Genomic DNA, 24,704 nt, shown 5'->3' on the forward strand with positions numbered 1-24,704 from the left:
GTGGGACGTGGGCGGGCTAAGACAGGCGGTGGCTACCTCAACGAAGGGAGCTGAAGCTGTGTGTGAGCTGCCAGGCTAGGCCAGGAGGACCATGTGAATGGGGCCAGGGGCTCCTGGGCTGGGCAGGTAAGGAGTCCTGGGAACAGGGGTCTAGGACTGGGGGTGTGTGCCTGACAGCGGGGGCTGCATCCAGACATGGGGCTGGGCCCCTGGGTATTCAGCAGCCCTACAGGCTGGGGGAGAGAAAAGTCTTGCTGGAGGCCAGGTAGGTGGCAGGCGGTGCAGCTGGTAAGAAGTAGCCTTACCTGCGTAGCCGTTGTCTCTCAACCCTGCCACGCTGTCTGCCACTGGTCCCTACCTCACTGGGAGCCTTTTCTGGGAGATCCAACACGTGGACTATTACATATGAAAAAGGCCTTCAGAAATCTCCAAGTCCAGGGGCGCTGCCTTCAGCTCAGGTCATTATCTCAGGGTCCTGGGATCAAGCTCCACATCGGGCTCCCTGCTCAGTGGAGAGTCTGCTTTTCCCTCTCCCTCTGCTTCTGCCCTCTGTCCTAACCCCACTTGTGCTCTCTTGCTCTCTCCCGCTCTCAAATAAATACACAAATAAAACCTTTAAAAAAGAATCACCAGGTCCAGTCCCTGATCCCATGATGGATGAACCTCTGAGGCCCAGAGAGGTCGATCCCTCCCTCCCTGCAGTCGCTCAGCAAGGCAGTGGCAGAGCTAGGCCCTGGGAGAAGGTGATGGTCTAAGCTTGGCCTCCCCCGCCCCTATCCGTGGGGCAGGATGATGGTCAGGCTTGAGTCGGGGACCCAGGAATCCTAGTGGTTGCTGGGGCAGACCCCAGTGAACAAGAATCGTCTGAGAGAGAGAGAGAGATTGAGAGAGATTGAGAGAGAGAGTGATCACCCAGAACATCCGGAGGGACACGTGAGACGTGATTTTAGCCTTGGTGACCAGCGGCGCTGGAGAAGCAGAAGTGTCTTCTGTTGCAAGTGGATGGATATGGGAGGGCGTGTTTGTTATCTGGGATGGGGCCTCCAGAGCGGAAGTATCTGACCGGAGGCTGGAAAGTTGAAGAACGGAGAATGGAAAGGGCAGGGCGGAGGAAGGGCTATTTTTAACCGAGACAGGGGTGCAGTTGGCCCTGGGAGAGGGACGCCAGCACTTCCATCTGGAAAGTTGCCATTCCTGCCCCTGCTGAGTATCAGAAGAGGCCACTTGGTTCCTCTGGCTTCACCGCCCGCCCCCTACACCCCCCCAAACTGTATGTGTCAGGCCAGCTGGTCTCTCTGATCGCTGCTTCAAATCCTAGGAAGGCAGAGGCCCAGGAAGGCATAGTCAGCTAGCTGCCCACTCCTCACCTTCTTCTGAGACATCCATTTACGGGGAGGGGCATCCCCATGTGAGCCGGACTTTCCAGGTTTCCCGTATCTTACCCTCCACCATTGGAGTTTTTCTTGACACGCAGTTTCCACCCAGTCAGCATGCCCCAGCCTTTCTCTTGTCCCCAGGTCCAATGTCTGCAGCCTTTTGTAGGGGCCAGAGAACACATTGACTTTCCATGTGCTTCGGGGCGGGGGGCTCCTCGGCCTGCACCCCTCTCCTCCAGCATGTGCTGACAGATGACTCAGAGTCCTTTGCCCTTATGGCTCAGGGACGGAGGTTCTCCTGAAAGGGTAAAGGGCCCAGTGTTGGGGCAAGAGAATGAGGCGAGGTTCTCAGGGAACAGAGGACTTCCCTGTGGTGATCCAGAAGGCTCACAGATCTGACTGGAAGTCAACACAGTTCTGAGAAGGACAAAGGCCCATTTTGGAAAGCATCTACAACATGAGCCAAGGTCACTGTCCCTGGTTTCTGTTTCTTGGGTACCATGAAGACAGAACACGACCAAAGGCCAGAGAGTGAATGGGTATTGTGCAGTGCAGAGAACACGGGTTTCAGGGTCAGGCTGACCCAGGTACAATTCCGGTTCTGCCATTTCCTTGAACAGTATTGACTTCACCTCCCCAGACTCCAAACTCTGTGAAGAGGCAGTCATAAATCTCTCTCTTGCAGATTGCATTTGGGGACTTGGGTTGTGCACTGGGTCATACCTGATGCATAGTAGGTCCCTAACAGAGGTTAGGCAGCCCCTCTCCTGTAAATGGTGCACCAAAGGGAAGGCTGTTTACACCCAGAATGACCCGTACTCAGCACCCTGGCCGGCCAGCATACCGCTCATCCCCTCACACTTGTGGTGTGGTTTTGCAAATGAGCTTGTTTCCTGTATATAGTGGGTGTGAGAATTCTAGGCTGAGCCACAGGGTCTGCCTTACAGGCGAGTAACACACACACACACACACCCATACACACATACACTATCCCAAACACCAGACTTATCATCAGAAAATGTCTGTGTGTAGGTATGGATGGAGGCAGAGACAGGGTCTACATACACAACACACACTGTATCTTACAAATCCAGAGCCTGGGGGTGTGTATGGATTCACATACATCTTCAACTTGGCCTTGAAGTCACCAACTTCAAGTCGGTGACTTCAAGACCAAGCTCAGTTCAATGAAAGCAATGCTGAGGGGAGCTAGGGGTGGGGGTGGTTTGGGGGAAGGCAGGACCAAGATACCATCAGGGGACGTGGCCTCCAAGAGCAAACTTCGATGTTGGCCTGAACATAGCTGGTGCTTCATTTCCGATGCTTGTTCTAGGGAACACCAGTTCCGTGAGGCATCTGGAAAGAGAATGGTTCTGGGGCCAAACCAACATGGCCTCCGCTCCAGACTGGGCCATATTAATTTCCTGGTCAATGTCTCAGCTGGTTAGCCCTCTGAAAATTCCCCCAGAGAACGGGCCTGATCGATTCTGTCTCATCGACATTGGCATTTCCCAAACTTCTTTGGTCACAGAAGCCTTTTTCCTGCATGACCCATTCATTGCACGCCTGCCTTTCCCGAGACAAGGTGAGGAAGGGAAGGGTAAGCCACGCAGTGACTCCTCCACAAACCGTCCTGTCTCTTGGCAGAGTTTCTGCGTTGGCGGCGGTTTGTTGTTTTTTGTTTTTCAACTACAAAATTAGCACATGACTGTCGTTAAAAATTCAAACAGTACGGAGGCATAAAAAGAAATATAAGAAACTACAGCCCCCTCCGGTCTCACTTCTGGGAGGTGTTCACTGCGAACAATTTGCGAGCATCCTTCCAGATTTTCCTATGGACGGTGGCTGCAAATAGTAGGAGTTAGGAGCCCCGTGTCTGGGGGCAGAGAGACAGAGGTTCAGCTCACCACTCCACCACTTATTTGTTTGTTATGAGGCCTCAGACAAATCAATTCACCCTGTTTGTGCCTCAGTTTTTGCATGTGTAAAATGGGGATAATAATAGCTTTTACATCATAGGATTATTATGAGAACGACATGCAAACATGCAAATAAAAGCTTAGCCCAGAACCTGGCTGCAAAGAATCCCCAAATATACACATTTGAATGCAAATAGGTTTCTATGCTACATTCTGTTCTGTAGCTTTCTTGCCATGTTTTTTGTTTTTTGGGGTTTTTTTGCTTGCCATCTTATATCCAGGATGTCTTTCCATGTCAGTACATGGAGATGGACCTCATTTTTAGTGATTTTAGCTTAACATCAACTTGGTAAATGGGCAGGGGCAGCGATTTTGCAATACTACTTCCTGACAAGTACTGCTGTTTTGTGTTCCCAGTATTGTGAGTCACAGACATTACCAGTCACTGAGCTGAAGACAGACCCATGGCCCCTGGTGAAAATGGAGGGACCTGCCAAAAGAGGTCAGGGCCAGGGGTGCCTGGGTGGCTCAGTTGTTAAGCGTCTGCCTTCAGCTCAGGTCATGATCCTAGGATCCTGGGATCGAGCCCTGAATCAGGCTCTGTTCTCTGCTTGTCGGGAAGCCTGCTTTTTCCTCTCCCACTCCCCAGGCTTGTGTTCTGTCCCTCTCTGTCAAATAAATTAAATCTTAAAAAAATGTAAAAAGAGGTTAGGACCAAATGGACAGGAACCTCTCTCCTCAACCTCTGTGTCCCCCACCCTAGATCAGAGCCTGGCACATAGAGGTACCCGTTAAATTTTTGTCAGTAGTCTGGCCAGTTAGGAAAATGGTGTCTCCTCTAACTCTCCAACAGAGGTCTAAATCCAAAGGTCCTTCCAACTCACATTGCAGCAAGTCCCAAAATACGGCCTGTGCACCTCTACCGTGGAGTGATTTTAGGCGGTAACAAATGTGAATTTACATATGACATTATGCGCTTGGTTTAATGGATCCTGATTTCTATCTCTGGCTGGTGATACTGGTTTTCCATTTAGGGTAGCGAAGTTTCCATTTTAGGTAAATGTATTAAAGGCGAAAGGGTGGTCTGTGAAAGTGCCCAAAATCACAAAGGAAAATGAAAATGATTGATAACGGCTAATGTTAACATTTTAGACTGGAAAATGTTTAAGGCTGGTGCGGGGATATGCTCACGCTAGCCTCAAATAGCAATTAGACTTGACCTTTAAACAACAGTGAGTTTGCGCTCTGACCACACGTAGTCGAAAATCCACATAAAACCTTTGACCGCCCAAAAACTTAACGACAGTTGACCCTTGAATACTGTGAGGGTGTAGGGGTGCTGACTACCAGCACAGGCAAAAATCCATGTGTAACTTTGATTCCCAAAAAAGCTTTACTAATAGGGTACTGTTGACCAGAGCCTTACTGATAATGTAAATAGTTGATTAACAGATAATTTGTATATTATATGTCTTGTATACTGTATTCTTAAAGTAAGCTAGAGAAAAGAAAAGAAATGCTATTAAGAAAATCGTAAGTGGGGCACCTGGGTGGCTCAGTGGGTTAAGCCTCTGCTTTCGGCTCAGGTCATGATTTCAGGGTCCTGGGATTGAGCCCCATATCAGGCTCTCTGCTCGGCGGGGAGCCTGCTTCCCTCTCTGTCTCTGCCTGCTTGTGATCTCTCTCTCTTTCTCTGTCAAAAGAAAGAAAGAAAGAAAGAAAGAAAGAAAGAAAGAAAGAAAGAAAGTCATAAGGAGGGGGCAACTGGGTGGCTCAGTTGGTTAGGCACCAGCCTTAGGCTCAGGTCATGATCCCAGCATCCTGGGATTGAGTCCCGCATTGGGCTCTCTGCACGGTGGGGAGTCTGCTTCTCCCTCTCCCTCTGCTCTTCCTCCTGACTTGTTCTTTCTTTCTCTTGCCCTCTTTAAATGAATAAACTAAATCTTTTTAAAAATATTTAAACTGAAAAAAAAAATCATAAGGAAGATGGAACACCTGGCTAACTCAGTCAGTAAAGCATGTGCTTCTTGATCTCAGGGTTATATAGATTTGAACCCCATGTTAGGTACAGAGATTACTTAAAAAGAAGATCTTAAAAAAGAAAGAAAGAAAAAGAAAATCATGAGGAAGAGAAAATACATTTATAATACTCTACTGTAAAATATCCACATGTGAATGGAACCACAAGGCACAAACCCATGTTGTTCAAGGGTCAACAATGTTCTCATTTATTTAGCTCTTGGCAGGTAGTAAGCACATGATAAGCAGTTTACGGGATCATCTGTATCTCCCAGGTAATGCTTACAGCTGCCCTACCCGTAGGTCCCACTTTATTTATTTATTTATTTAAAATTTTATTTACTTATTTATCAGAGAGACAGAAAGAGAAGGAGAGAGTGAGCACAGCGGGGGGAGCAGGAGGCAGAGGGAGAGGGAGAAGCAGGCTCCCTGCTGAGCAGGGAACCCAATGTGGGGCTCATACCCAGGACCCTGAGATCATGACCTGATCTGAAGGCAGACGCTTAACTGACTGAGCCACCCAGGCTGTCTGCGCACCCCCAGTCCCCTAGAGAGGTTTAGTAACCTGCCCTGAGGCCCTCTGCCAGTGAGTGCCTAGGGATTGACAAGGATATGGTGAGCTGAGACCCCATGACTGGCAGACTCCTAGAAACTTGAATAAAGAAAGCTTCATGGCTCGCCAAACTGTAAATAAGGCTCTGTCCATCCTGATAAAACCATCATGTCACAAAATGCGCACAGAGGCACACAGGGATCGAACTCACTAAAAGGATTAGAGGTACATACAAGTTACTGGTTGGAGGGCCTCTAGCTTTAACATCTTTGCTCTGTAACCCACACTTCCGGCAATAATTAACTGACAATCAGTTTTATGGTTAAGACACTCAGTTTTGTGAGAATAAATCTACCTTGTTTGCATTGAAGAGAAAGCTTACCTTTTTGTTTTCTATGGTTAAAAAGGCGGGGGGATTATACGTGAAAAAGGAGAGAACTCGGGACACATCCCTCCTTTACTCATTAGAAATTATTTATCATGCCCGCCAACCCTGATTCTTGAGTACCATGATGAGGGATCTGTGTAGACCGCCTTCATAGCCAAGGCTCTTCATTGAACATATACAGCTTTGCTGACAACCAAATCTTGGCCCAAGTAAAAGGCCAAGAAAATGTTTTTTTTTTTTTTTTAAAGATTTTATTTATTTATTTGACAGAGAGAGATCACAAGTAGGCAGAGAGGCAGGCAGAGAGAGGAGGAAGCAGGCTCCCTGCTGAGCAGAGAGCCCGATGCGGGACTCGATCCCAGGACCCTGAGATCATGACCTGAGCCGAAGGCAGCGGATTAACCCACTGAGCCACCCAGGCGCCCAAAGGCCAAGAAAATGTTTTAAATGATTCTCGGCAGATTTTGCCACAAAGTGGCCCAGGGTACCACAGTGGTTCTGCCTCATGATAGCCTGCCTGCTCTTGGCTAAGAAACCCAGGTTCTTGGCAAGAACATGGCACACATTATGGACAGAATGTTCGACAAATGAGTAGCTTTACAGTTGAAGGGAGGAAAAGTGTTGTTGTTGTTGTTGTTGTTTTTTTAAAGATTTTATTTATTTGATGGGCAGAGACCACAAGTAGGCAGAGAGCCAGGCAGAGAGAGAGAGTGAGAGAGGAGGAAGCAGGCTCCCCGCTGAGCAGAGAGCCTGATGTGGGACTCGATCCCAGAACTCTGGGATCATGACCTGAGCTGAAGGCAGAGGCTTTAACCCACTGAGCCACCCAGGCACCCTTGTTGTTGTTTTTAAAGGGGACAAAACACATCCTAGGCCCAGCTAGGCAAGAGAAAGTCTGGAGTTGATAGAAGTGAATGAGTTGGCAAGAGTTGGAACTCACGATGATATCAACGCTAAACAGGTCTGGGCTCAGATGATCCAAGGCAGGAGCTTTGGGTAGCTTGGGATTTTTGATCGGTTCTACCAAGTGAGCAAGGCCACTGCATGTGTTGGGCGCTGTGGTGAAGGGCACCTAGGGGGCTGAGGTCTAACCTTCACTCTACTCTGCGAGTTTGAAACCCCAGAGAGGGGTGGCTCTTTATAATTGGCACAAAGTGCTCTGTGGACCACGGGCAGCTCTGAATTTTACCGAGAACAGTACAGACCTTGGTCAGAGGAGGTCTAGATCTCTAACATTCTTGCTATTGACCTTGAATTCCTGAGTTGGAAGAAGAAAATGTCCTGTTTCATTCACCCCAGAATCTGCCTTCGCTGCTTATTCTGAGAACCCTGGGGATTCTCTGGATCTGTTTTTTTCTTCTTTTTCTTCCTTTTAGACAATGAAACATTTATATATTTCTTAAAGAGACATTTATATATTTATGTTTGAGAGAGGGAGAGGGAGAGAGAATGAGTAGGGAGGAGGGGCAGAGGGAAAGGGAGAAGCAGACCCCCCGCTGAGTAGGGAACTCACCTTCAGGGCTCCATCCCAGGACCCCGGGATCATGACCTGCCTGAGCTGACTGAGTCAGAGGACTAACCAACTAAGCCACCCAGACACCCATGACAACGTGACATTTATAGTAAGCTTTAATTTTGATTTTCTTTTTACGGACCTCATTTGTCAACCTGGTTAGATTGTTTTGGCTACCAGTAATCTTTGTCACACTAAGACGAGAGGGATGGGACACACATTTTATATAAATAGATATATCCGTCTATGACCTCACAATTACACAGGGACAGGCACAAACTGTAAATCCCCTCATTCTGTTACACAGCCATCTGCATATACAACCTCAGACAAACTCACGGGCATGCGCACAAAAGCACGATGCTTGCTTAATCATATGCCTTCATATATACAGACTTGCATTCACCTGTCCGGTAAATTACATTCAGAAGCATGTAGTCTAGATAGAAGGAGCATTGTCTTGGAGGAAAAGGCCTCTGTTAACAGCACAATGATCACAAAATTTTTTTTGAGGATTTTGTTTATTTATTTGAGAAAGAACGAGAGTGGAGAGATCACAGAGAGAGAGGGAGAAGCCGACTTGCTGCTGAGCCAAGAACCTGATGCCAGGCTCAATTCCAGGACCTTGAGCTCATGACCTGAGCCAAAGGCAGCTTAACCAGCTGAGCCACCCAGGCGACCCATGATCAAATTTTTGATGAAGAGTGCTGCCCCCACCTCTCCCCCCCACCACCCCCTACTCCCCCAAACCCCCATACCCCTGCCTGTCAGACCTGCCTCTCTGCCCCTGTTTCCTCATGACTTCTTAGGATCCTCCACTTCCTTTGGATTTCCCAGGGAGTGACGAACAGAGGAGGATACCTTGATAAAGGAGTAGGAAACTGATCTGAGTTTCACCTCTGCCTAGAGCCCTCATGTGCTCTTGGGAAATTCACATAACCTCTCTGATCCCCCAGCTTCTCCATCTTTAAAACAAAGCTGGTAAATTATACTGGTGTTTCTAAACTCTTGTCTCCCAGACTCCTTGGCCCCTTCCGCTGTTGTACTCCCCACCCTCCTGGGTCATGGATCTCATGATTTTGAAGTTTCGTCCTACTAAACTACTTTGTTTAAGTACTCACTTTCATGTTATCTAATTCAAATTTTAATCAGAGACAATCAGTATGCATTGAAGAAACAAATTATAGTTCAATTTCCTTTCAGGTTTTTTTTCCTAAAAGATTTTATTTATTAATTTGACAGAGAGAGAGATCACAAGTAGGCAGAGAGGCAGGCAGGGGGGGGGGAGCAGGTTTGCCGCTGAGCAGAGAGCACGATGAGGGGCTTGATCCCAGGACCCTGAGATCTTGGCCTGAGCTGAAGGCAGAGGCTTAACCCACTGAGCTACCCAGGAGCCCCATTCCTCTCAGGTTTTTAAAAAATACTGAAAAAACCTGCAGGCCTCCCATGTTATCCTGGGGCCTCCCAGAAGCATGGAGCCCTGGTAGCTGGGAACCACACACCAAAATCTTCTCTGGCATTCCTGGATCCTAGGGTGTCATGATGGCTGCCAGACCCTACGCACCACAGCTCACACTTCCGTAGAGGGCAGGATCTGCTCCTGGTATCTGGAGGGCTCCAGGAGCACACAGCCAGCCACTAGAAAACACTAAGGGTCAGACTCCCAGAAGAGTTAGAGTTCCTTTTGGCTTAATCAAGATACAGCTTGACTTTTTCCTCATTCTTGGCCCCAGTCTTTAGGAATGTCAGGTCCTCTCTGGGAGGCACAGATTTAGTCCAAGACATAGGTCTTGTATGCATGCTGTCCTGGACCCTGGCCGTCACCAAACTGTGATCTTCATAGGCCCATCTGAGGGTCACAAACAACAGGATGCTCACAGCCGCACCCAATAGCTCAGCTCATCTTAGACTGTTTCCAGATAGTTCTCAGTGCTTCTCTGGAGGCTTTTCTGCTCATAGTTCCTAGCCATAATAAAATCAGGTGTCAGAAAAGCCATTTGCAGGGATGCCTGGGTGGTTCAGGCAGTTAAGTGTCTGACTCTTGTTTTCGGCTCAGGTCCTGATCTCAGGGTCCTGGGATCAAGCCCATCAGGCTCTCTGCTCAGCAGGGAGCCTGCTTCCTTCTCTCTCTCTCTGCCTGACTCTCTGCCTACTTGTGATCTCTGTCAAATAAATAAATAAATAAAATCTTTTTAAAAAAGGATTTTATTTATTTTTTAAATTTATTTGTGTGTGTGAGAGAGAAAGAGATAGCACAAACAGGGGGAGTGGCAGGCAGAGGGAGAAACAGGCTCCCCACTGAGCAAGGAGCCCAATACAGGGTTTGATCCCAGGTCTGTGAGATCATGACATGAACCAAAATCAAGAGTCAGATGCTTATTACCCGATGGGACCACCCAGGCACCCCATAAATTAAAAAAAAAAATTTTTTTTTAAGCCATTTGCATCCACAGATGAGTGTTTGAACTGGTTTTCTCAAATGTCGCTCCCCCACACTCCAGGAGTCTTTTTTTTTTTTTTTTAAGATTATTTATTTATTTATTTATTTATTTGATAGACAGAGAGCACAAGTAGTCAGAGAGGCAGGCAGAGAGAGAGGAGGAAGCAGGCTCCCCGCTGAGCAGAGAGCCCGATGTGGGGCTCCATCCCAGGACCCTGGGGTCATGACCGGAGCCAAAGGCAAAGGCCTCAACCCACTAAACCACCCAGGCGCCCCACATACTCCAGGACTCTTAGCAGTAGAGGGGAGAGTGAATGTGTACCCTTTTCCTTGAAAGTCTCTTAATTTGGCTTAAAATTCCATGTATTCCATTCCTTGCATTTTCCTCTATAATAGATCTGTGTTTGTTTAACTATATGACTAAGGTCAGATGACACTCATGTTCTAGGAAGATGTACACCCATGACTTCTGGTACCCATGATGGGTTCTCAGTATCTCAGTTTAAGAAACATGAATTAATTTCTTTTTTTCTTTCTTTCTTTCTTTTTTTTTTTTTTTTAAGAAACACGAATTTCTAATAAGGAGAATTATTTATTGATTTCATTCTCCCACCCTCCAAAGCAGGTGCTGGGAGGGGCAGAATGAGCAGTGCTGAAGTCTTTCTAAGCTCTAAACTAAGCTAACATTTGTGTAAGCTTATGAGAAAGGGGTGACAGTCCTCACTGGGCAAGAAAGGAAAGTGAAGCTTGGGAAGAACAGTTTCAGCAAAGTCATACAGTAAACGTCAGAACCGGGGTTTGAACTTAGGTTTCTCTGACTCTGAGGCCTGTCCTTGAGACTTTTTTTTTTTTTAAGGTTTTATTTATTTGTCAGAGAGAGAAAGAGAGAGCACAGGCAGGCAGAGTGGTAGCAGAGGTAGAGGGAGAAGCAGGCTCCCTGCCAAGCAAGGAGCCTGATATGGAACTCGATTGCAGGACGCTGGGATCATGACCTGAGCAGAAGGCAGCCACTTAACCAACTGAGCCACCCGGGCGTCCCTCTTTTTTCCTTTTTGAACTGAGATGTAATTGACATGTGTCCTTCTGTCTTGCAAACCCCACAATCCCCAGTACTTCCTACTTCCACTCGGTCCCAGCATGGATCAGCATCTCTAGCTTTGTTCTGTCCCAAATAGGTTGTGTGAGTTTAATCTTTTTAAAAGATTGATTTATTTATTTTTAGGGAGAGTGTGCCTGAGCCAGGGGAGAAGCAGAGGGAGAGAGAGAGAGTATTCTTTTTTTTTTTTTTAAAGATTTTATTTATTTATTTGACAGAGAGAAATCACAAGTAGTCGGAGAGGCAGGCAGAGAGAGAGAGACACGGAAGCAGGCTCCCTGCTGAGCAGAGAGCCCGATGCGGGACTCGATCCCAGGACCCTGAGATCATGACCTGAGCCGAAGGCAGCGGCTTAACCCACTGAGCCACCCAGGCGCCCGAGAGAGAGTATTCTAAGCAGACTCCCCACTGAGTTCAGAACCTGATGTTGGGGGGGGGGGGGGGTGGGCTCTATCTCACAACCCTGAGACCTGAGCTGAAACGAACAGTCAGACGCTCAACCACCGGAGCCACCCAGGTGTCTCCTGTGAGCTTAATATTTTTTAAAGATTTATTTATTTGAGGGGGTGGGAGGGCACAAGGGAGAGGGAGAGAGAAACTCAAGCAGTCTCTGAGCTGAGTGGGGAGCCCCACAACCCCAAGATCAGACCTGAGCTGAAACCAAGAGTTGGACACACAACCAATTGTACCACTCAGATGTCCCTGCATGAGTTAGTTTTAAGCAGGTCTTTTTGGGCTTCTGTTTGCTCCTCTAAAATCAGAAGTTAGACTTGGTGATGTCTTTCTCTCTTTTCTTTTTCTTCCTTTCTTTTTTTTTTTTTTTAAGTAGCCCCTCCTCCCTTTTAAAAGATTTTATTTATTTATTTGACAGAGAGAGACACAGGGAGAGAGGGAACACAAGCAGGGGGAGTGGGAGAGGGAGAAGCAGGCTTCCCGTCGAGTAGGACCCTGGGATCATGACCTGAGCAAAAGACAGATGCTTAACGACTGAGCCACCCAGGCATCCCAGACTTGGTGACCTCTAAGACCCTGGTAGATGGGAGCCTCTGTGTATGAACCCTCCACATACCAACATTTATTAATGACAAGTAGTTCTGGGTGCTGGGGTATTCAGGAAAATAACCCACAGCTTCTGCTCTGAATGAGCCCCCCATCTCATCAAGGGGAGGGAAAGACAGTGGGACTGACCCATAAATCCATCTAGTCATGGCATTCAGTGCTGACAACTGTGTCTGAGTAGAGTGTTGACAGAGCAGGATATTGGGAGGGCTTCACTGGGGAGGTGATATTTGAGCTGAGCCTTAAAGGTTCAATTAGTTCTTGGGGCGCCTGGGTGGCTCAGTGGGTTAAAGCCTCTGCTTTCAGCTCAGGTCATGATCCCAGGGTCCTGGGATCAAGCCCCACATCGGGCTCTCTGCTCAGCAGGGAGCCTGCTTCCTCCTCTCTCTCTGCCTCTCTGCCTACTTGTGATCTCTGTCTGTCAAGTAAATAAAATCTTAAAAAAAAAAAAAGGTTCAATTAGTTCAGTAGGCAGACAAGAAAGCATTCATGGTAGGGGAGTCACATGTGCAAAGGCATGGAGTAAGAAAATAGTATGAGGTGTTTGGGAAAGGCAGAGGTAGCTCAGAATGAAGGTGTGTGTGTGTGTGTGTGTGTGTGTGTGTAGGATAGTGTGGAGGTGGATTTGATCTTGATATTAAAACATCATAGGGGAGCACCTAGATGGCTCCATCAGTTAAGTGTCCGGCTCTCATTTTTGGCTCCAGTGGTGATCTCAAGGTCGTGGCATTGAACCCTCTTGGGCTCTGAGCCTGGCACAAAGATCTACTTGGGATTCTCTCTCTCTCCTCCTCTCTCTCTCTGCCACTTGTGCATGAGAGAGCACAAGTGGGGGTGGAGGGGCAGAGGGAGAAGCAGACTCCTCACAGAGCAGAGAGTCCAACGGGGGTTTGACCCAAGGACCCTGAGATCGTGACCTGAGCCGAAGGCAGACGCTTAACCACGGAGCCACCCAGGTGCCCCAGCAAGTTTTTTAAAGGGTCATGGGGTGCCGGAGTGGTTCTGTCGGTTAAGCATCCGACTTGATCTTGGCTCAGGTCTTGATGGCAAAATTGTGAGTTTGAGCCCCGAGTGGAGCCTACTTAAAAAAAGAGGTCTTGAATGGTAAGTTGAGTTTTATCTGAGGACTAGTGCTTTCTAAGCGATTCTGAGGAGCAGCCCTAGGGAAGGGGGTTTCTCAGGCTTCCTAGGGGCTTCACAATGATGTCTCCACTCTGTTTCAGGCAGAACAGCCCCACGTTTACTTGCTTTATCTATTAGGTTCTGCTTGATTTCCAACTGACAAAATGTTTCCATTGCTTAAGCAAACAAACAAAAAAGTTATGGCCAATAGCAACACTGAAGGTTTTTCTGCTGGTGAGAATCAGAATCCTCTAAAGGAGATTTGCTCTGGGAAAAGTTGGGGCCTGACCTCTGACATTAGAGAGCAGGGCCCTCTTATTCAGCTTCCTTGGCCAGAGAGGGGAGTTGTAATTATGAGGTGGGGCACACACACCTCTTTGGTAGGGAAGGAACAAAATTTAGGGCTCCCCCAGGGCCTGGGGAAGTGTTGTGTGATCTTTAGTAGGTAGTCCTCCAGCATGGGGGATGGGAGGAAAGAAAGGGTTGGTGGAGAGGCAGGAAGTGGGCAACTAGGCTAACAAAGGTATCTGTGGCGGTTTGCCCATTCCAGGTGGGAGGGCGGGGCCTAGGGCTCAGTGGGGGCCCATGTGTGACTCTACTTGTGGCCAGGGGGTCTCAGAGTGAGCACCAGTAGGGAGCTCCTCACCAGACCAGCTGGACCCATTTCAGCTTTTCTGTGGCTGGTGGATGGGGGATGGGGGCCTGACAATCTCAGGTACTTCTGGAAATTCCCAGGGCAAGGCCCTAGGATGTCTGATGTTGGGGAAGTAGATTTTGGGGGAGCCCCTTCAGCCCCCTCTCCATTGCCCCAGGGACCATGGGCTGTAGCTGCAGCTCAAACTCTGAAGAAGACTGGATGGAAAACATCGATGTATGTGAGAACTGCCATTACCCCATAGTCCCACTGGATGGCAAGGCCACGGTAAGAGGCAAGATGGGGGACTTGGTGAGGGAGTCGGGTGGAGTATACAAGTCAGGAGAAGGAAATGGACCACCACCGAAATAACAGAGTGGCCCTTTCCCCTTGGAAAACAGAAGGGAAAGGAGGTCCAGATGCAGAGATAAGACCCAGCCAAGCTGGAGAAGCAGAAACGGGGCAGTGGGGAGAGGAGCCAGGATTGGACTCAGTCTCTCACTCTCTGACCCCACTTTCACCCCTTCACCCCACAGCTGCCCATCCGCAATGGCTCTGAGGTGCGGGATCCACTGGTCATCTATGAAGGCTCCAACCCCCCAGCCTCACCATTGCAAGGTGACCTCACAATCAGCAGGGCCTGAAAGTTAAGGGGCCTGGATCCTGGGCTGTTGGCCTCCATCTCCCATTCACTCTCTGCCCTGTCTTGCCTCTCTTGCCCGGTCTTCTCCCCTGCCCTGTAATTCCTGAATTCTGTGTTCTCAGCCTAATCCAGGTAGGTTCTCCCTGACGCCCTCTGTCTTTCCAGACAACCTGGTTATCGCTCTGCACAGCTACGAGCCCTCTCACGATGGAGACTTGGGCTTCGAGAAGGGTGAACAGCTCCGTATCCTGGAGCGGTGAGTGCCCCCTCCTCGCCACCCATCCTTGCCCTACCACAGCATGGGAGGGAGCAGGGATGCCACCCCCCCCCCCCGCGCCCCGTATCGCGGTCCCCGACGGGCTTGCAGCGGCCGCCCTTAGGACAAAATGGGAGGCTCTAAGGTGCTGGGCTAGAGGGTGGGGTGGCAGGGTGTAACGGGGGCTCTGAAGGTTTCCAGCCCAATCCAAGGCCAAGGAGACCCCACCGACTGGCTCTGTCGCACAGGAACGGCGAATGGTGGAAGGCACAGTCCCTGACCACCGGCCAGGAAGGTTTCATTCCCTTCAACTTCGTGGCCAAAGCGAACAGCCTGGAGCCCGAACCGTGAGTAGGGACCCCCCGTGACGAAGGGTGGGTGCAAAGGCGGGGTGCTAGGGCTGGTGGCGAGTGCTTGAGGGCGACGGAGGCGGAACTGACCAGCAACAGACGACGAAGCCTTCCCTTGTGCCTTGCGCAGCTGGTTCTTCAAGAACCTGAGCCGCAAGGACGCTGAGCGGCAGCTCCTGGCGCCCGGGAACACGCACGGCTCCTTCCTGATCCGGGCGAGAGCGAGAGCACCGCCGGTGAGCGGCTGGGCGGGGCCGTGGGCGGGGCCGTGGGCGGGGCCGCAGCTCCGAGGCCTGACCCTCGAGATCCGGGGAAAGCGGGGCGCGGGGACGGGGATTTGCTGGAGTTCACCCACTCTTTCATCTAGGATCGTTTTCACTGTCCGTGCGGGACTTCGACCAGAACCAGGGAGAGGTGGTGAAACATTACAAAATCCGTAACCTGGACCAAGGCGGCTTCTACATCTCGCCCCGCATCACTTTTCCTGGCCTGCACGAGCTGGTCCGCCATTACACCAGTGAGCCCTAGCAGGAGCCCCTCAGACGTGCGCGCGGGGCTCCTTCACCTGTGCCCTACCAGCCTGCCTCCCCTAAGTCCCTCTCAGGGGTACCCTCCACCCATCTCAGTATGCTCCTTCATTCCCCGCAGTGGGCGAGGTGCGGTATCCGACAGCCCAGGTGTAGGGTGACAGCCCCACACCTCCCCCGCCAGTCCATTTCCCCTGGACGGGGACTTGGCCCGGCGGGGACTCAGTGGGGACACCAGAATCCGCCGTATTCACGGCCCTAATCCTCTCCCTTGTGCTCGCAGATGCTTCGGACGGGCTGTGCACGCGGTTGAGTCGCCCCTGCCAGACCCAGAAGCCCCAGAAGCCTTGGTGGGAGGACGAGTGGGAGGTTCCCAGGGAGACGCTGAAGCTGGTGGAGCGGCTGGGGGCTGGCCAGTTCGGGGAAGTGTGGATGGGTGAGTGAGGCCCTCTGCGACTGCAGGAAGGGGGAGAGGAGAGGCGTCCGCTGAGGCCGCGAGAGTCCCGAGACCGCGTCCCGGCAGCTACCTCGCTCCGGGTGTTCGCGCTCCCAGTGATTCCCCGATCCTCCGCGCCCCAGGGTACTACAACGGGCACACAAAGGTGGCAGTCAAGAGCCTGAAGCAGGGAAGCATGTCCCCCGACGCCTTCCTGGCCGAGGCCAACCTCATGAAGCAGCTGCAACACCAGAGACTGGTCCGGCTCTACGCGGTGGTCACCCAGGAGCCCATCTACATCATCACGGAATACATGGAGAACGGTGGGTGCCGCCACTACGATAGGCCGCTGGGGGGCGCTGCCACCCCTCCCCCGCCCCTGATAGGAGATGAAGGAGATCTGCCTTTTCGCCCGGCTCAGAGTTTCTAGTTTTCCTGGGAATCTAAAGACTCACCACCAGGGATGGGAAGAGGGTGTGATGTTCGAGCCTGTCTGGGAGTCCAGCCCAAGGTGGCAGGCTCCGAAAGAGCTTTCACTTCTCGTTTTCCCCGGCCTTTTTCAAAGGCTTAAGATCAAGATCTCGGGATTCGTGTGTGTGTGTGTGTTTAAGATTTTATTTACTTATTTGGCAGAGAGTAGAAGCAGGGGAAGAGACAGAAGCAGGTTCCCCACCCAGCAGGGAGCCGGGGGCTGGCTTGATCCCAGGACCCTAGGATCCTGACCTGGGCTGAAAGCAGATGTTTAACCCATGAGCCATCCAGGTGCCCCCTCCCCGCCAACCCCCGGGATGCTTGATTTCAAATGTGTGGGTCTCTAGCCTTATTTCTCTTTTCCTTTTGACCCTGACCCTTGAGAGGGCAGATCTGCCTCAAATCTCTCTTTTTCAGGTCTAAGTGAGCCTCTTGTCCTCCCTTGGACTGATTGAGAGTACCCAGGAAGGTGGATAGAAGTTTCTAGCCCCCCCCCACCACCACCAAAAGATTTTAGGCCCAGCTTTGTCATCAATTTGCTGTGACAGGCCAAGTCCTTGTCCCATCTCTGGTGCTCATTTTCCCCAAGTTTAACATCAGAAATCTGAACGGGCTCACCCAGAAATAATTTAGAGTAGTCATTATGAGCTCTAGAATCTGACTGCCTATGTTAGAATCTTGCCTTCACGATTGTGAGGCCTTCACAGCTCTCTGCTGTGGTGTCCTCATCTGTAATATGGTGATAATAATTCTATAGGAACTTTCTCATGGGGACTTTGTGAGGATGACAGAGTCAGTGTACACAGAGGTGTTAGAATAGTGTCTGCAGTATATTTACTGCTTAGCAAGTTTGTTGTTATCTGACTCTGATTCTTTGGGAGTTTAAGAGCTGTCCCTCTTCCAGGAAGGGAAAAAGGCTCCTAATTGGATATTAGATTCTGGAAGTAGCAAATAGGTTTTACCATGTGGACCAAGTTCAAGTGGTAGCTGCTTGGAGTGCTGTGTTGAGGAGGATTCTGAGGTTCACTGGAAATGAGTGTTGGGATTGATTAGCAGCATCTACCATGGATTTGATGTGGGAGTGGCAGTACATGCCCATGTATTTGCTGTGTCTGGGGGAGCCTTTTATCTTTGGTGACTAATTCAGCCCTCGTAGTAGGGACATTTAGATTGTTGCCACCTTTACACAGGGTTTTAATCTCTTGAGAAGTCACTAGCTCTGTTCCAGCAACTCTCATCCCTGGTCTTCTCCTAGTTACCCTCTGCTTCCAGATGTGGTCCCTCAGCCCCCCAGGCAGCTCTTACTATGCTCCATTCAATATCTTTGGCACACATTTATCACTGCTTATTTTGGGAGGAACACCAAGAGAATGGATGGACAAAACAAGGCTCCTGCTTTCAGAGGAACTGCATTTTAGTTATGTGGCACAAACTCTAGGAAAACCAGTTTTGCCACAGGAGAGTTCCAGCACGTCATGGGAATGTAGATGATAATGCAATTTATTAGGCCTGGTAGGATCTAGAGAGGCTTCCTAGAGGAATAGTCTAGCTGGGCCATGAAAGAAAAGTAGAATTTTTAGAAGGCAAAGATGGGAACAAAGAGACTTTGGGGTGAGACCCCAGTGGTCTATATGAAAAATTTCAAAATTTTCTAGGGTGGGTGAAGTGAAAGAAGCAGGAATGGGGGAAAGACGAAACTACAGTATGGACTGTGCTGGAATTTGGACACCCGGCTAAGGAGTTTGGATTTTACCCCATTGGTGACAAGAAGTTTACCGACTTTTCCAAGCATGTTCCATCCTAGTCCCCGGGAAAAGCCTTCATATATCCTGGGTATCTTCACCCTGAACGCACACTTCTCTATTCTCACCCCTTACTCTTCTTTCCACGTGTCAGACACTGCTTCTAGATAGCCAGTTAGAGGAGAAGGCTCTGGGAGCTTTCTTTCTTTCTTTTTTTTAATAACAAATTTTCCTTTTTTAAAAAGATTTTATTTGACAGAGAGAGAGAGCACAAGTAGGCAGAGCAGTAGACAGAGGGAAAGGTAGAAACAGGCTCCCCACTGAGCAGAGAGCCCGATGTAGGGCTCAATCCCAGGACCCTGGGATCCTGACCTGAGCTGAAGGCAGACGTTTAACTGACTGAGCCATCCAGGCAACCTGTCTGGGGGCTATCTGCTGGGACATCTTGAGTCAGCAACTTTTGCTTCTGCTCACAGGGAGCCTGGTAGATTTCCTCAAGACCCCCCCAGGCATCAAGCTGACCATCAACAAACTCCTGGACATGGCAGCCCAAGTAAGGAGACTGGGGAGGGGCTGGGCAGGTGCATAGCCCAGTGAGGTAAGGATGTTCAGCCCAGGGCTGCTGACCTCCTACCTGGTCTTCAGATTGCAGAGGGCATGGCATTCATTGAAGAGCGGAATTATATCCACCGTGACCTGAGGGCTGCCAACATCCTCGTTTCTGACACCCTGAGCTGCAAGATTGCAGACTTTGGCCTAGCACGCCTCATTGTGGACAATGAGTACACAGCCAGGGAGGGTAGGTGTGGGATATAAGGGAATTCTGGGGCCTGTAGGGTCTGACCAAGCAGACCCAGGTGACCTCTCTCTGCCCCTCTCCAGGAGCCAAGTTTCCCATTAAGTGGACAGCACCGGAAGCCATTAACTATGGGACATTCACCATCAAGTCGGATGTGTGGTCTTTTGGGATCCTGCTGACGGAGATTGTCACCCATGGCCGCATTCCTTACCCAGGTCAGGGCCAAGGGTCGGAACTAAAAGGGTGATAGGGAAGAGTAGCCCATGCATGTCTGTCTACTCACTTCATCTGTCCCTGGTTCAGATTCTGAATCTTCCTAGCTGCTTTTCCTGTATTCACTCAGGACTCCAGAATCCCCAGTCAGGTGCCACATCTCCTAGGGCTGGCTTCTGTGTCTGTCTCGATCTCTCTCCTCCTTCAATAATCCCAGCTCTTAAGTTCTGACACAGGCAGCCTAGGGTGGTAGAAGAGGATCTGACTTGGGAAGGAAAAGGCCTGCCTTTACTACCAGGTCTGCCACTGATGCTAACTTTTTGTTTGGGTTTGATCAGATCATTCTTTTTTTTTTTTTTAAAGATTTTATTTATTTATTTGACAGACAGAGATCACAGGTAGGCAGAGAGGCAGGCAGAGAGAAAGAGGAAGGGAAGTAGGCTCCCTGCTGAGCAGAGAGCCCAATGTGATTCGGGGCTTGATCCCAGGAGCCTGGGATCATGGCCTGAGCTGAAGGCGGAGGGTTTAACCCACTGAGCCACCCAGATGCCCCCAGTCAGATCATTCTTTCTTTCCCCACCTGTAAATTATGAGGTTAGAACAGTATCTGGCCCATACTAAGCACTCAAGAGTGTTAGGTTTTATTATTATTATTATTTTTTAAAGATTTATTTATTTATTTGAGAGAGCAAGAGTGCAGGGGGAGGGGCAAGGGAGAGGGGGAATCTCAAACAGACTCCTCACTGAACACGGAGCCAACATGGGGTTTGATCTCATAACCCTGAGATCAAGACCTGAGCAAGTCAGACACTTAGCCGACTGAGCCACCCAGGAGCCCCTAGATTTTATTATTAATCATCACTTTGGGCAAGTGACTTTACCTCTCTGAGCCTCAGTTTCCTGATATGAACAAAAGAGACTATTTGTGAAAGAGCTTGACTCCCAGCAGGTGCTCACTAAGCAGTGACTTCCCTGCCTTCTGGAACTTTCCACATAACAAATGAGAGAGATATATAAATGACTAATTCCTACCCTCTCCCATCCCTTCCTCTAGCCTCTGGACACAGTCCTTTACCCCCGAATTCAGCCAAGACAGATGGAATTTTTTGAAAGGAACTTGCTAGGAAGTTCTGGGGAAAGGAAATGGAACACAAAGACAGGGGAGAGAGGTCACAGAGCACAATGGCCAGAAATGCAGAAGTTTCCCACACCCCCAGAGCACTATGTACAGAATTTTGCTCCTAGAAAGGTAAAGGCACCTTAGAATCAGGTGAGAGCCTGAAGGACTTCTCTTCCCAGGACTGGCCCTATCAGAGTCCAAGGGCAGCATGGGGGCGAGAACCACACTCCAGTCATCCAGCCAAGTGTCCTTACAGCTCCTCCACTGTGCCCACAGAGGTGAACCCACAGAGAATTTCTCTGTTAGAAGAAAAAAGAAAAGCAGGGGCTCCTGGGTGGCTCAGTGGGTTAAGCCTCTGCTTTCAGCTCAGGTCATGGTCTCAGGGTCCTGAGATTGAGCCCCGCATCGGGTGCTCTGCTCAGCACAGAGCCTGCTTCCCCCTCACTTTCTGCCTGCCTCTCTGCCTACTTGGCATCTCATGTGCCTGTTCCCCAAACCAGACAAGCCTCACCCCTGTGCCGTCTGTAGGCTCCTGTCCTGCCCTGGAGCCTGACCACCCCATATTCCACCACCAAATCATAATAATCACAGATATTCTTCTTGTAGCATCTCCTCTCCAGGCCCTATACTTGCTGTTTTATAAGCACTGTCTCCTTCAATTTTCATAACAGCTGTATGAGGTAGGAGCTACTCTTAGGTCCATTTCCCAGATGAGGAAACTGAGGCCCGAAGAGGGGAGATGGCTCACCCACTGCCTCACAGTCATCACATACGTGTTATTAAGTGCTTAAGCCACAGCCGACACTCCAAGTGGCCTGGCTGATGCGTGGCTGGTACCCGAAGTACAAGGCCTTAGTGTTGATGCCCACTGAGATCCTTTCGGATTGGTGCTCACACCGTGCCAATTAAATATTCTGAAAGTCACCCCTGCCGTGGAGGTCGGAAGCCTGGAGCCTTGATATCATCTCTCCCATCAATCTCTAGGGATGACCAATCCTGAGGTGATTCAGAACCTAGAGCGAGGCTACCGTATGGTGCGACCTGACAACTGTCCCGAGGAGCTGTACCACCTCATGATGCTTTGCTGGAAGGAGCGCCCAGAGGACCGGCCCACCTTTGACTACCTGCGCAGTGTGCTGGAGGACTTCTTCACGGCCACAGAGGGCCAGTACCAGCCTCAGCCCTGACACCCCTAGTGGGCCGGGCCCAGAGCCCTCCCTCCATCTAGCCCACCTGGCTGGGGGAGATGCAGTTCTTGTGTCATACTCGTCATACCCGTGTCGCCTATGCACCTACGGACTCTGCGTGTGAATCCCGCCCACGCGTGGCAAGGCCACTTCCTGTTGTCTTATACAGGCTTCTGTAGCTGTGTGGGTTCTGCGCAGGTGTCTTGTACATGTGTGGCATGGGTATATTATGTCTTGGGCACCTGTTCAAGTTGTCCCTTTGTGGGCCCTTCTACTTCCCAAGGCGACCAGAGAGAAGAGGGACGCCTGTGATTGACACTGGCTTCTGCCCACCCCCTTTTCCTTACCCCTCCCATCAAGAAGCTTCTTGAAGGCTGGGACCTTATCTGATAGCTCTGTGTGCTCTCCTTGGAGCCTGGCACACATTAGGAGCTCAATAAATGACTCTCTGTTGATGAAGATTACATATCTCTCAGCTCCCCATTCACTCCCATCTACACTTCTTTGGGAGGGGGAAGAGGGGGTTCAGAAGATGGAAAATAAGTCACCCTGAATTGGGGTGAAAGATGCGATGAGGGGATGTCTGAACTTTTTCCAGCTCTGCTGATTTGGGGGGCCAAGAGGAAGTTCCTACACGTTGTTGGATGGGCTCTGTGAACTCCTTCAAACTCCCACCCCAAAGGATTAAGGGTGACCCCTATGTAGAGCCTTGTGGGGCGTGGGTGTGTCCCAGGACACCCTCCCCTCCCATTACTTAAGGGTAATACCACTTTTTACAGCTACTGATTCTGGGGCATACTCAGATATGTTTTATTTTGTTTAGATCTTACTTATTTGACAGACAGAGATCACAAGTAGAGAGAGGGAGAGAAGCAGGCTCCCTGCTGAGCAGAGAGCCCATGTGGGGCTCTATAGCAGGACCCTGAGATTGTGACTGGAGTCGAAGGCAGAGGCTTAACCCACTGAGCCACCCAGGCTCCTGGAATCTTTTTTTTTTTTTTTTTTTTTTTAAGACTTTGTTTATTTGTTTGACAGAATGGGAGCACAGGCAAGGGAAGCAGCTGGCAGAGGAAGAAGCAGGCTCCCTGCTGAGCAGGGAGCTCAGTCCCAGGACTTTGGGATCATCACCTGAGTTACAGACAGACCCTTAACCACCTGAGCCACCCAGGCAACCCTTCAGATATATTTGGATTCACTTTCAAGACTTTTTTTTTTTTTTAAATTCTATTCATTTATTTGACAGTGACACAGCGAGAGCGAGAACACAAGCAGGGGGAGTGGGAGAGGGAGAAGCAGGCTTCCTGCTGAGCAGGGAGCCTGATTGGGGCTCGATACCAGGATCATGGGATCATGACCCGAGCTGACGGCAGACGCCCAACGACTGAGCCACCTAGGTGCTCCCCTTCACGATGTTTTTAAAGATTTTATTTTATTTTTTTAAAAAGATTTTATTTATTTATTTGACAGAGAGAGAGAGAGAACACAAGTAGGCAGAGAGACAGGCAGAGAGAGAGGGGGAAGCAGGCTCCCTGCTGAGCAGAGAGCCTGATGCAGGGCTCATTCCTGGGGCCCTGAGATCATGACCTGAGCTGAAGGCAGAGGCTTAACCCACTGAGCCACCCAGACGCCCCAAATATTTTATTTTTAAATGGTCTCTACACCCCACATGGGGCTGGAACTCACAATCCTGAGGTCAAGAGTCACCCAGTCTACTGATTGAGACAGCCGGGCACTACCTCCCACCCCAAGATGTTTTTAAACATTGAATTAATTCACTCATTTGGCAAATATTTACTTATTTATAATTTATTTATTTATTTGAGAGAGACCGACAGCACAAGTGGGAGGGGCAGGGAGAGGGAGAGAGATTCTCAAGCTGACTCAGCACTGAGTGCGGAGCCCCCATGGGGCTCAATCCGAAGACCCTGAGACCACTACCTGAGTGGAAACCAAGAGACGGATGCTTAACCAACTGCGCCACTCAGGCACAACTTGGCAAATGTTTATTGAACATCTGTGTGTTAGGCATGGTCTGGGTTCTGGGTTACGGCAGATAAAGCAAACAAAATCTCTGTCCTTAGGGAACTTACATCCTTGTAAGGGAAGACACCATAAACTTCACAAAGAAGTAAATGATATGGTATGTTACAAGGTGCTGAGTGCTGAGGGGAAAATAAAGCAAGGTAAGGGGAATGAGGAGTGTCGTGTTTGGGGGAAATGTACAATTCTAAACAGGATGGTCTGGGAAGCCTCATTGAGAAGGTGACTTTTGAGCAAATATTTAAAGGAGATGAGGGAGCAAGCCACATTTTAGGGGGAGGAGAAGCCAGGATGAGGGAACAGCCTGAGGCAGAAGCTCCCTTGGCCAGCACAGAGAGAGAAAGTCCAGACAGGGGGCCTCAGGGGTAGATTTTTGCATAGCCATGACATGACCTGACTTATGCTTTATTATTATTTTTTTAACTTTTTTTTTTCTGAGAGCTCATGTATACAACACACACACACACACTCACACACACACACACAAGTGAGGGACCCTCGCACCCCACGATCTGACTTAGATTTTAAAAGAAGGGCCCTTCCTTCTGTCTTGACTGTTAACTGAGCTAGCAATCAATTTATAAAACTGGGAAGATTTTGCCTAAAACTACATATTTCTGCCTTCTCTTGAAAAAACAGCTTGGGGGCACCTGGGTGGCTCATTGGGTTAAGCCTCTGCCTTCAGCTCAGGTCATGATCTCAGGGTCCTGGGATAGAGCCCCACATCAGGCTCAGCAGGGAGCCTGCTCTCTGCCTGCCTCTCTGCCTGCTTGTGATCTCTCTCTCTCTCTGTCAAATAAA

At 49.7% G+C, this 24,704-nt stretch overlaps 1 protein-coding gene across 1 annotated transcript; it reads left to right on the forward strand.

Annotated features, from left to right (window-relative positions):
• On the forward strand, positions 1 to 22,327 carry LCK (LCK proto-oncogene, Src family tyrosine kinase). Its single transcript, XM_004740918.3, is given in 14 exon segments — positions 1 to 126; positions 14,298 to 14,407; positions 14,656 to 14,737; positions 14,928 to 15,018; positions 15,267 to 15,365; positions 15,499 to 15,583; positions 15,586 to 15,604; positions 15,736 to 15,885; positions 16,179 to 16,331; positions 16,475 to 16,654; positions 19,021 to 19,097; positions 19,190 to 19,343; positions 19,427 to 19,558; positions 21,661 to 22,327. Coding segments are annotated over 13 exon segments (1,530 nt in total). The 5' UTR covers positions 1 to 126; positions 14,298 to 14,302; the 3' UTR covers positions 21,864 to 22,327.
• Positions 22,328 to 24,704: the final 2,377 nt, after the last annotated feature.

This window comes from Mustela putorius, unplaced genomic scaffold (genome assembly GCF_011764305.1).
Source record: "Mustela putorius furo isolate JIRA1106 unplaced genomic scaffold, ASM1176430v1.1 tig00003853_pilon_pilon_pilon, whole genome shotgun sequence".
Taxonomy (NCBI): Eukaryota; Metazoa; Chordata; class Mammalia; order Carnivora; family Mustelidae; genus Mustela; species Mustela putorius.